Source organism: Urocampus carinirostris, chromosome 16 (genome assembly GCF_059441175.1).
Source record: "Urocampus carinirostris isolate Australia breed hairy pipefish chromosome 16, RoL_Ucar_1.0, whole genome shotgun sequence".
Classification (NCBI taxonomy): Eukaryota; Metazoa; Chordata; class Actinopteri; order Syngnathiformes; family Syngnathidae; genus Urocampus; species Urocampus carinirostris.
Genome location: NC_142364.1, coordinates 10975203 through 10988143, shown reverse-complemented (window position 1 = coordinate 10988143; position 12941 = coordinate 10975203). Strand labels below are relative to the sequence as shown.

The following is a 12941-nucleotide window of genomic DNA, read 5'->3' as shown; positions in this document are numbered from 1 at the left end:
CAGTATCTTCGAAACTATCCTGCTCACTAGCAGGTTTTACCACAATGAATTTCAAGTTTTTCCCTGTTTCCGCCCCCTTTCATCCACACACTGTGGCAGCTTAGGGCCCGGTCACACAGCCGTTTGCGTCTGTATCGAGGCTGAATCACGGCCAGAAATTTCTGCCTGTGAAGCAGACGCTGTTGGACACTTTGAGATCGCCATACAGACGAGATACAGCAGTGCTTTACACGCGGTCGGGAATTCACACGCGGTTGGCCGCGCGAAAAAGTTGTGCGCTGCTCAAAGCTTTAGACCACATGTAACCGCGGGCGGCACACGTGGTACATACGAGGTAATGACGCGGTACAGACACGGAACGACGTGCTACGGCCGCAGCCAGGGCGTGGTTACACGCGGGTAGGACGCGAAATTTTAGCGGGTCATCGTGGGTGGGGCACGGTCATAGCACGTTTGTTCTGCGCCTGTATCGCGGTGTTGTCACGTGAATTAGCGTGTGACGGTCAAACGCCTTTCTCCGCGTATATACAGCGCGATTTGCCGAGCAGACGTCAGTTGTGCTCGAGACGTCAAGGGGTGAACATGGATCCCCATCACCGTAGTGACCTCGTCTTAATCCATTTTTATTTCTTGACATTTCTTTTTATTTCATAACAAGATAATAAAATAAAAATGAAAAACTATTACAATAATAACATATTGGCTTCTTCGGTGCCATAGCTTGAAATCTTGATCTTGACTCGGGACTGTGTCTTGAGCGGTTATGATTTCTACAGCCCGGTGTTGTGCCGAGAAATGCATCCCTGCCGAGATTTGCATCCCCTCGCTACTATAACCACTTTTACTTCGTTTTATCTCACTTTTATATCATTTTTCGAGAATGTGATGGCGAAGATATAACCAAAACCACTTTGACTTGCATTTGTTGGGAATGTATACAATTTAAACCATTCTGTCTTTGTATTTGTTGTGACTGTAATCCAACGGTAATGCACACCGTATATAAATCACTTTTGAGAACTGTTATGCACTCTACCATAAAGCTTATTATGCTGAAATAAGCTTTATGGTAGAGTGCATAACAGTTTCAATACGAGCGATTTGAATAGAAAAGGGCAAAATAAACATGTTACCTGCTCAAAAGTGATTTGTATACGGTGTGCATTACCGTTCGATTACATTCACAACAAATACAAAGACGGAACGGTTTAAGTTGTATTACATTCCCAACAAATGCAAGACAAAGTGGTTTTGGTTCTATGTCCGCTATTACATTCCTGAAAAGTGATATAAAAGTGAGATAAAACCAGGTCAAAGTGGTTATAGTAGCCAGGGGATGCAAATCTCGGCAGGGATGCATTTCTTGGCACAACACCGGCTCGGCAGCTTTTATACCCGTGGTCCACACGCGGAAATGACGCGATGAGGAAGCGGAACAGTCGCCGGCGTCTGTTTTGCGGGCATACCACCGATGAACAGCGGGTTAGCCAATTTTGCGCATTTTCCATCGCGGGCAACCACGGGCAAAAAAAAATAAAATATACAGACGCAAACGGCTGTGTGACCGGGCCCTTATAGAGAATCATTAACAAGAACCAGAAAATCATAGGCTGTTCACGGCCCTGTCTAAAAGACATTTTACAACATGTTTCTACTGGTATACAACGTCTAATCTCGTTGTAAACAATGCACACTACATTGTTATCAATTACAATGACTTCAAATTTAAATCAAAATTTAGTATCGAGTCACATGGTTCTGCCTTTTGTTATTTTACAAATATTAATATTATTATTAAACAAAATTGCACTTTAAAACAAATACTTGAGACTGCAAAAAAGTTTTTTTTATTCTTTCATTTCAATGTTTTGCAGAGGATAATAATAGGGATCGGTTAATAAAAATAATTTTATAATTAATTGTTAAAAAAAAAAAAGGTTTGTTGTATACGGAATTCACACATTGCAGGTTATTTTTGGGACGTAATGCTCGTGTAAAACGATGAATTAGTGTAGTTTTTCTTTAACACTAGACTTTCTCTGTAAAACGCCCTCGACTTTCTCGTTGCCGTGGCGACTGGTCAAATCGGGGCCTTGTTTATGCCGTCTATTATCTAGCATTGACTTGACTGAACTCACTCAAATGTGCAACCCTGGAACTGTAAACTTGCGCAACTCAGAAGTCAGGTTTGAATTGAGCCCTTGTTGAACCTCCTATGCAAAACCGACCTCCGCAAAGTACATGCTGAATTGATTGCAGTCGAAAATTAACGTGTCATATTCTGTGCTGGCATAGGCAAATGAGCTCAATCTTCAACAAACAGAAAATGTTGAAGCCATTAACAAATTAAAACCACTCTTTATTAGCTTCAAAAACGGGGAATCTTTAAAGTATTGAAAACCCTGTGCAGAACCAAAGCCTCATTTTGACTAATTTTGACTCATTCCTTCATTCCTAGAGGAAATTTCAGTATGACATTTAAATGAGCCACCGAATGCCCTCTCTTCATTTCCTCAAAGCTGTTGACAGACCTTGTAAAAATATGCTGGCGTGGAAAATATTTAAAACGTTGCTTCCATATGCGCTATGCACGCAACACATCTCGGAGGGGAAAAAAAACAGTAAATCTCTTAGGAGGGATAAACAACATGCGAACAGAAGGGAAATCTAAGTCCAGTGTGACATTTATTTACAGGAAAGGAATCGGTAGTGGATTGTGTACAGAAACAGAACAAGGAAGTTTACAAGGAACTTACGAATTTGAAGACTTTAAAGCTACGCTAACGTAAGCTCGACCTCACATCCCTGCTACATTATGTTGAAAAACTAGCTAGATCGAAACGTACAAAACATGGGCGTAAGCGGCCTGTTTAACAGAAGCACACCCTAAAAACAGCATTCTTAAAAATTAAACTACTAAAAATGCAAACTACACAGCCTCGGAAGCACTCTACTGCCTTGAAATTGTTCCGTCCATTTGATTCCCTAGCACTGCTCTCGCTCCTCTTTTTATGGGCTAGTGTCACATGCGGCATAGCGGCGAATTCTTTGAAGGCCCTGGTGTATTACGGTGAGTTTATGTTATACAGTGGTTATGAACAACTATTTTACTACACAACATCATCATCAACAGATATTTGTCTTCATTTTAGCTGCATTGAATCAAATGATATAATGGACAGCCTAGCTTAATTGTTGCGTGTGTCTAAAAGCTATTTGTGTGGTCATCCTTCCAGATTAGCATGGACATACACAGTTTTTTTCAGTAAAAAAAGCACCACAAAGTGTATTGTGATGTTCACAAATGGAAAGTGACATTCATGAACAGTGTTGAATGATTATAAATGACTAAGTGAAAAGGAAAAAAAATGTATCCAGCCAGACAATCTGGGTGCTCAGCGTCCTCAAAGCTCTGAACCTAAAATCGCCCCTGGTATGAAACACGAGAAGAACATGCAGGATATGATGAATACCAACTAGCTCTAAACGAATAGAATGTGAAAGTAAGAAGCCACATGGATTGTAGCACATTATATTCTAAACAGCTCTAACAGAACAACACATGAAAGAGGGATGACGCGTTAAGTGAAATAATTTATGACAATATCATTTTACGATGCTGAATATGTGTGAGTCGTTTATTGCATGGGACTGCACCAACTACCACAGCATCATCATCAGTTCCTCCCTCCTCGGGTTTTATTTTCACTATTCACTATCTTGTCCATATACTAAAAGTACTTAAATTCAGCTGCAACTGATTGGAGTTATTTATCATTTTAGGGTCAGGATCTGTACACCTTTTCATGGCATAATTCAAGCACTTTTCAAGGACTTTCAAAGCCAATTTTTGCATGACCATTCAAAAAACAAATCAGGTGTGAATCATGTACTTTGCAGAAGCACAACTATGGCTGCAAGTTAACATATGTGATTTTTAATCTTGTGCATTTATCAAAACATATGATTTTTAAATTACGGGTAAATGGCAAATAAACTTGTGGCTCTGAACAATACGTGTAAATATTTTTGAGACAAAATTTCTTTCCATATAGTGATTTGTAATAATGACCATAATATGTAGCTTACATTTTCAGTTGCAGGAAGTTCTTACCCTTACAATTCACACCTGGAAAACGCCTTCATTTTTCACATGGCCCAAAATAAATGTCCATAATTGATGCTTAATGCTTACACTAATATACATTCAAATGTGCCCTGTTTAGGTGTAGCAACCTGTAAGGGACAATGGCACTTTATAGGACAGTGCCATGCAAACTAATGCCAGCTGGCATGAATCACCAGGGAAGAAGAAATTCAATGGCAAAGCGAAGCCACCAGTGAGCAGAGTCTGTGTCATGTTTAAGCAGATTTGTTAGAGACATGGCAACAATATTATGTATTTACAAGCACTTCACATAAAATTCAAGCACTTTTTGACCCATTGAAAACAACAATAAAATTTAAGCATTTTAAAGGATTTCAAGCACCCGTACGATCCCTATAAGTCAAAATATTTTTCTAATCAATTTTCTTTTTTGTCCAATTCAATGCTTTGGCCTTAAATTTTAGATTTGGTTTATCCCTAGAGTTAAATAGAGATGTGTAGTGATTTTTCACTTCGCGTAGATTACCAATGAAGACTTAAGCGTTCACAGAAAAGCAAACCTGAAGAAAACGGACATACCTTCGTATTGCGGATGGACACGAGGTGCATAGGATCCGAACTTGATGAGCACGGGGACATCCACTCCCTGTCGCCGCCATTCCACCACTCTCGGCGACCCATCCGCTGGGTGGGATGGACCCACGCCGCAGGTCAGCAACACCGTACCGTTGACCTTCGCGCACACCTCGGGAATTTTCCCGTCAGTTGGCCCTGTACAATTCCCATATTCTTTATTTTTCAGGAAAGGTTTTCTCAAAAATACTGAAATTGCGGTTTACTTACAGAAAGAGCAAAATAGAACCACCACTGAGAGAGTGTTAATGGTAATTTTTGTGCTGCTCATTTTTGTGTTTCAAAGCATGTTGAACCTGTTGGCAAAGAAAATCGCACACAGTTGTCACAATTCCCCAAGCACAGTCGATAAAAAGATCTACAGCTTGAGCGTCTATTTCAGTCTTGATTTTGACAAACATGGACATCTTTATACAGCTTTCAGCAATTGGAATTCATCCCATATCATTACACAAATGGGGAGAGTTGCCTCGGTGGCCAGAAAACGCCGCAAGCCGTACGTCTCTCCGTGAAAGGAAATGTCATAAATGTCGCGTAAATCTTGTGCTTAATGACATCTTAGTGTTTTATTCAGAGCGCATCAAAGGAGGCATTTGGCTCCAAAACGAAGATGAGCCCTCACAATTTGTTCCTCTCTTTGTTTCCGCCAGACAAAAGCTGTGTCGGGATGACCTCCAACGCAAGCACCCCCTGGATAAGAATAGAACAAAGTCTGTATTCTTCTAACATCCGTGACTTTTGACCTAGCCAATTCCCTCCAGTCTTAGTAGGAGTGGCCGAAGCGTTGACCTTTTACAAAAAGTCAAGCAACCTGCGAGGTGCTAAATATTGTCGCTATCTGAAAGAAGCTAAAGTATATAGTGGAAGAAGCACGAGCGCGTCGGAAAACCGTTTGCTCCAAATATTCTTTGTGTTTTGTGCATTGTGTCAAGGAACTGATTGATCTGTCAGAAAAAAAACAACCTATAGCTCCAAATTGAATCAAAGGGAAGCTATTGTTGAGGCTCTTTCAGAGTGAAAGTCACAAAGAATAATGACTCCTCCCCTGACGAGTGGGAGTCCCACAGGGTCGCTCACTCTATTGTTTCTCAATGACGAGGAGACAAAATCCCCTTTTATTAACCGGCAAGAGACAGGAGAAGCTTAAATAGAGTCATCGACACACCCCAGTAAATCATGGGTTGGTCTCTGCCCAGTCGGATGACACTGCCAGCTTTTAAGACATGGCTCTCCTGGAGGGCCACGTTTAGTCTGACTATAAACAATGTACACTATTTTGTAATCCATGACTGTTAATAAAAATTATTGTTATTCAGAAAAAAAAAGTTTTCTAACTTCAAAGATAGAGCAGAGCAATCCAAGTACCAGAACTATTTTGAAAAGACGTCTGTAAGTGTATCAGAAAACATTTACAATATTCCTTCACTATTCTGCAGTTCAAATTTAATGTCAGGTTGTTGTTTTTTTGTTTGTTTTTTTGCTATTATTGAGTTCCAAGATAAATACGCATTTTGCAGGATTAGAGTCAATTCACAAAGCTTCTTTTCACGCAACCACAGAAAAAACTGCCTTCTGTTCCCAGGTTTCTGATTGGAGCAATTCAAATGAATCGATTTCAAGTTTAGAGAATCGAATTACCCTGTGTACATGACATGGCATTTGCAAATATTCATATGACAAGCTGTGAAAATAGGGAATACTGTACCTCTATTTGTAAAACTCCCTATATTTAAACAGATCAAACAGACTGCCACTGTTGATGAAAACCTCAACTTGGAATAAATAAAAGATTGTCGTGTAAAATTCAGATTAACCTGGTGTGGCAAATGTCAGTTAACCGCATCGAGGCTACTTTGAAGCCCGAAGCACTGCGGAACTTGTAGTACAGAGACCAATGATTTATGCAAACTCCCTAAGCTAAGCCTCTGTGTATTCGTTGATTCATCCGGGACATTTCTGTTTTATTTTCTGAACCCTAGACGAAAATACTACAGGTGCTTCGATTTAAAGATTGTGGATGTCACAGTTGTATCCATCTACGAATAGTGTAAGTCTTCGGTTAGCCACATATGAGCACATCTTGTCAACACACAGCAATAGAAGCAGATTTTTAGAGAAAACAAATATGGTTCTTGGTTAATTTTAGTGAGTGACATGATTGAAATCATCCTTTGTTTTAAATCAATAGTGAAATGATGAAATTATGTCTATTTGCATATTCTCTCTTTCACCCTGGAAAATGAATTACCAGTACTCGCAAACGCTCTGAATATGGGGTAATTGGTTTGTCAGTAGATACGTTGAGAAACTGATCGATGGATTTTTTTTTTCTGCATATAAACGTAGTCTCTGACCTACCAATGACCAAAAAGTAAAAGGAACACAAACTCTCACATAAGCACTCGGAAAAGTTCTCCATTAAAAGTTTGCTGTCACCTAAAAATACTGTCGCAGTCCGTCTGTCATAAAACAAATGCAACCATGAAATTGTGCTTCGGGTTTTTACGATTTTTTTTCTTGGAGTCTCGACTCTGCAGTTTCGATTCTCGAGTGAAATATTGGAAATGGAGAGAGAAAAATTCCGAAGTCGTTTGAAGAGGGTTGATGACAATGGAAACTTGTTTCCACTTTGTTTGATTTTGACACTTTTGATTCCACTGTGCGAGCTACTGCGGAAATGAAAGAGTTGGCTTTGTGCAGCACAAGTGAAAAAGTCTGAGGGAGAGCTTGCTAAGTCATAAATCTTTCCCCGGATAATGAATCGCTTTTTTGTCAAATATGAATTAAGAGCTTGTGGAAGCCTGAATTAACGATGCAAAGTGAAGAAATTAAATTGACTGGAGGAGAATCACGCAAAAGTTGTACAATGTGACAATTTTGTTTCTTCCATCGTTCATGTTTTATTTAGTTAGAACCGGTTGGAATTCTACCCTATCCTGCATTTAATGTTCAAGTTTTTGACAATTAGACTTAGTGTTCCAGCACTAAAATTAGTGGTCTCACGGTCATGTCCCTCTCGTTGTTCTGTCCATGTGTGGAAATTTTTCTAATGTTGCTTTTCATGTTTAGTTCATTTAGAGCCAGTTAGTGGGCCAACATGTTCTGTGTCCTCGTCATTTCTTGTTTTGCTCGGTTACAACTAGAGAATCCAAGCTAGTCAGCGTTCCAGCATTATATTTAATGGTCTTGTCATCATGGTACTGTACTCTCATTGTTGTTCTTTTCACATGTGGGACTGTCCTTTGTGTCGTCCCTCTTTTCATGTTTTATTCATTTAGAGTTAGTGTTCCAACATACCCTACAATGTATTCCTTTATGTTTTGTACCGTTTGAGCTGGTTGGTTTTGGAACAGTATGTTGTTTGAGTACGTTCCATATGTTTTTTTCAGTTAAACATATCCTGTGTTAACATTTTTCTTGTTTTGTTCATTTAGATTTCGCTAGTGTTTTGATATTGCGTAGCAGGGAGGTGTTGTCGAGCCTGTTTAGGAGTATTTTTTATTACTTTGTCTTTTGTTCATTTACATTCACTTATAATTGCAACATTTCCCTTGGTTCCTCCCATGTTTTTTTTTCAGTTAGAGCTAGTTAAAGTTCCAACATGTCCGGCGTTTTTTTTTTTCTTTTTTTTCTTCAGTTATAACAAACATATCTTACGTTGTTCCCGTTTCATGTTTTGTTCAGTTAGAGCTAGTTTCAACATCGACTTCAATTGTGTCAACATATCCAGTTGGTTAGTTTGTTAGGTAGTTAGTGTGCCTGCATTGTATTTCACAGTTTTGTCGACCTGGCACTCTCATTGTTGTTCTGGCCACGTGCGGGAAGGTTTGTGTTGTCCAACTTTGATGTATTGTTCCGTTAGATCTGTCTGGCGTTGGAACACGATGTAGTTGTTCTTTCCACCTAAGAATGTTCTCTGCGTCATCTTGCTTTTGTGATTGGTTTAGTTGAAACTAGCAGTTATTCTAACATGTCTTGTATGTCTACTTTTCCTTTTTTTTGTGAGTTAGAACTAGATGGTATCATAAGATAACATGCATCTCTCCTTTCATGGTTTTTTTATTGTTTCGTTCTAGGTACTTAAATTTTGTAGCTGGGATGTATTGTCTAGCCTGTGTAGGCCTAGCTTCGGATGTTGTTAAATTCTGAAGTAAACTTCCTTGTCTGTTGTTCTACCTTCTCTGATTTCTAAAAATCTATTTTTTCCAGTGTACATTTATGGCATCCAGCTCTCTGCCGACAGTAAAGGCTTTTAAAAATACAGCATAATTGAAAGGTTTACGTCCTCCACACTGTTCCGCAAAGATTTCATGTTTCAATCAGGGAAAAACGTGTTGCATAACGGCCTTTGTGAGCGCCAGAAAAACGACTGCAAGGACAGCGAAAGGTAGCAGGCAAATGATTGCATTTCAATCGTGAGCCATCAAACAAAGCGAGACAAAAAGCGAGAAGCGGGGCATTGACGAGACGCTCCCTTGACATCAGCTTAACCACAACAAAGCGTTATCCCAAACCAGAAAGCTGTTGACCAAAGACAACTCACCTTGTTTTACAAATATAAACGGTGACACAGCGACAGCTTTCATCTTTGTAACAAGAAACTACATTTTTTTTTTCCTTACATGCAATGATGTTCATTTCATTTCTCCCACCATGAATCGAACCGCTGTCGGTTCTCGTTCCGGGAAAAGTACGGAAAGTCCTTTGATAAAGTCCCTAGTATTGATTGAAAGAGAATCCTAAAGGGAAAATAAATCACTGTTTGCTCACTGACTTTGGACTTTTTGGACGTGGCGGGAGAGTGCGACTTCGATTGGATGTTGACTCGCAGTAAATTGAATGTAGAGTGACAAAAACTTAATGTGAAGTTACTAAATAAAGCTTATATCCGTACATAGTTTATGATGCTGTGCGAGTATTTTATGTTAGAAAAAAACACTTCTTTGCTATACAGTACAACCCCAGCACACAACACGAGTCTGATCTGAGGAATGGAACGTCAAAAATGAAATTGCCATATAGTGGGGGATATAAACCTATGCTAAATAGCTAATGCCTTCTCAACCTGCATTACCCCCAGGTAAAACATTAAAAATAAATAATAAGTACTATTTATGTGTAATATATATGCATAATAAAAATTAACAGTCTAAATAAATATAATATAGAAAAAGATAAATTTAATTTACTTTAGGTGTGACGTAAATTGACTGGAACAAAGGAGTTAGTAAGTGGATGCAAATTAAAACTCTTTTTAAAATTTCCATTTGCGAGCATCGTTATGCTGTGACGCCAACCTACAGCAAACCACCATCTCATATGATGTTGACCAATAGCAGACAGGCGTCTAATAGACATAACTAAGTTTGGATTTTATGCGTTTTTGTTCGCACAAAATTTGTTGTTTCAACCGTAAAGTGAAAATGTCGTAAGGCGGGGATGCCATATCCCAGGGTCTACTGTATATTGTCCTGCTCATGTATTCAGGTACTGATTTTGCTAAGGTTGTAATTATTAGTTTTTGCTTTTTTTATTATCTTTATTCTTTTTTTAACCGCCTGGATTGAAAATCATTTCCAAGTAAAAATAGAGTAACTGGAAAGGCTTTTTAAGATTGAAAATGAGCCGACATATCTTCTTATTATATTGACATTTAGGTGACCCAAATAAAAGTCAACAAAGACCATTTCTCATACCGATTCAGCTCAAATCCAGTCATTGAGAAGAATAACATGACATTTTAAAAAAATGACAAAGTGACCCAAATCTTCACCCCAATAAACAACAAAAAAAATGATTTTCATCTTTTGTGCTATCGCAGTCAGCAATGGAGCTTTCAATGATATCACGTTTTCAGTACTGACCCGAATGGGAAGTGAACGAGTTAACATTCATCTAATTTGATTTTTAACTTATAATAAATATCTAAACCATATACACAAACGAACACAATTTAAATAATTATTGAACACTGTGCCCAACGTAGTCTTTTTAAAAAAAATATAGTATGGAGATCCTCGAGATGGCGGCTTCAATTTGATTAAGCGAATGATGACACACTCTATGCTAGCAGCTAGCCTACAATGTCACTAAGCGAGAAAAATATCAACAAATATCAATCGACTAAAGAAAAACAAAAAATTATTTTAGGCTACTAATGTCACTCAACTTCTTGCGCCTTAACTCTGAAAAGACCGAAATGTTAGTTGGTCCATCTGAATGCTGTGATTTGCTCTCAAAAACTGCTCTGAACATTGACAAATGTAATATCACCCAGAGTGACTCAGTCAGAAATTTAGGTGTCATATTTGACCCCGATCTGTCCTTTCAAACACACGTGAAGAATATTACTAGAACAGCTTTCTTTCATCTTCGCAACATTGCTAAAATTCGCCTTATGCTGTCTCAGTTGGATGCAGAGATAATAATTCACGCGTTTGTTACCTCCCATCTCGATTACTGTGATACACTACTCGCTGTTCTCCCAAAGTCTAAAATCAAGAGCCTTCAGCTGGTACAAAATGCTGCAACGAGGCTTTTAACTAAGACAAGAAAGTTTGATCACCCCAGATTAGATAACCTGCATTGGCTCCCTGTTAGCTTAAGATGTGATTTTAAGGTTCTGTTGGTAGTATACCAAATCATGCATGGACTTGCTCCCTCATATCTTTCAGATTTAATTTCCCCTTATGTTCTGGTCCGGAGCCTTCGCTCTGAAAATGCTGGACTAGTCGTGATCCCAAGAGCCAAGAAGAGATCTGCAGGTTCAAGAGCGTTCTCCGTTTGGGCCCCACTGCTGTGGAATGCTCTTCCCTCAGTGGAAATGTTTAAATCTAAGCTTAAAACACGATTCTACTCTATAGCATATGAATAACCTATATTTTATGTTGACAATATCTGTGTATCATTTTCCCTCATGTAGGTTTTAGATCAGGGGATGGTGTCATAAAAGTCTGTCGTTTGCAATAATCTGTGGCCTGTGCAGCCCTTTGAGACTCTTTGTGATTAAGGGCTACACAAATAAACATGACTTAACTTGACCATAACTAACAATGTATTACGATAGAGTATCTCCAAGATAGAAACTTCGGGGTTGGTAAAGAACTGTAAAACTCTGTAAGGTAGCAGCTAGCTGAAAAACAAAATTCACTGAACTAGGAGAATATTGACAAGGTGGCCCAAATATTTAACTCCAAAACACGTTGTTCTCCTTGTATCCTATTTATAGTTTCCGTGCAATCGTAATATGACGACACACTGCATGTCGTCAGCTAGCTGAAAACGTCACTCGCCCGGGAAACTAACGACAAATTGACCCAAAGGTTATCGCAATAAACAGCAACGATGGATTTTCTTCTTGTAGTCTGTTTGTAATGGAATAGTTTATTTGCTGTTAATAGTGTCAATAAAATTGTTCAAACCAAAAAATCTCCAAAATGGCAATTTCCAGGGCAGTGACAAACCATGTAACTCTCTAATCTAGCAGCTGGCCGGAGGTTTTACTCAGCTAGAAGGACATTTAAAAGAATGTCAAAGTGACCCAAATATTAACGCCCGAATAAATATTTAAAAAAATAGATATTATAACAATCTCGAAGTGTTTTACTCTTGTTTGCGGTGCCAAAATGGCGGCTTTCAATATGTTGATGCGATTGATGACAGTCTACGCTTGCAGCTCGCTAAAAATTCACTCGGCTCAAAGAATAACAAAACAAAAGAACGTCAAATCGACACAATAAACAATATTGTTTTACTATCGTGTAATGACAATAGGGTATTCTTTTTATTCTAAAAACAACAAAAATATACTTGTCTTAGCTTTAGCAAGTTAGCAATACCCCGAGCGGTGACGTCACGTTCATCGTAGCGATACAGGAGTGAACGAGTTAACCAAAATTATTACGATTTTTTTTTTACTTTTTAGCGATTTCCAAACTACAAACACCCCAAAAACATATTTAAAAACAATAATATTTACCCCCATTTCTGATAGTCTGTTGTTGTCATAATGTACGACAGCTCCAACTTCCAGTTTTGTGACACGACAGTGAGGTACCATGAAAAACCTTTATGCTAGCAGAATAGGTCATTTGGCTAAAATAATAAGCCAAAAACAATGAAAATTGAGCCAATTATCACCATAATAGAAAAAAAAATGTTTTTCTATTTGTAGTTTTTCTAAAGTTGTGCGTTAATGAGT

General features: G+C 38.6%; 1 protein-coding gene across 5 annotated transcripts in view; it reads right to left on the bottom strand.

The window, feature by feature from the left end:
- LOC148350279 (protein turtle homolog A-like) overlaps positions 1-12941 on the bottom strand; it is a 46632-nt gene that overhangs the window by 33242 nt on the left and 449 nt on the right. For 2 of the 5 annotated variants that reach the window (XM_088320257.1, XM_088320261.1), the window contains exons 1-3: positions 9285-9434; positions 4952-5037; positions 4688-4879 (exon numbers count right to left, since the gene is read on the bottom strand). In XM_088320257.1, the coding sequence (XP_088176383.1) occupies positions 4688-4879; positions 4952-5012 (253 nt within the window). In that variant the 5' untranslated portion in view covers positions 5013-5037; positions 9285-9434. Of the gene's footprint in view, positions 1-4687; positions 4880-4951; positions 5038-9284; positions 9474-12719; positions 12745-12941 lie in introns of those variants that run through there. The other 3 variants (XM_088320260.1, XM_088320259.1, XM_088320258.1) reach the window with 3 other exon arrangements.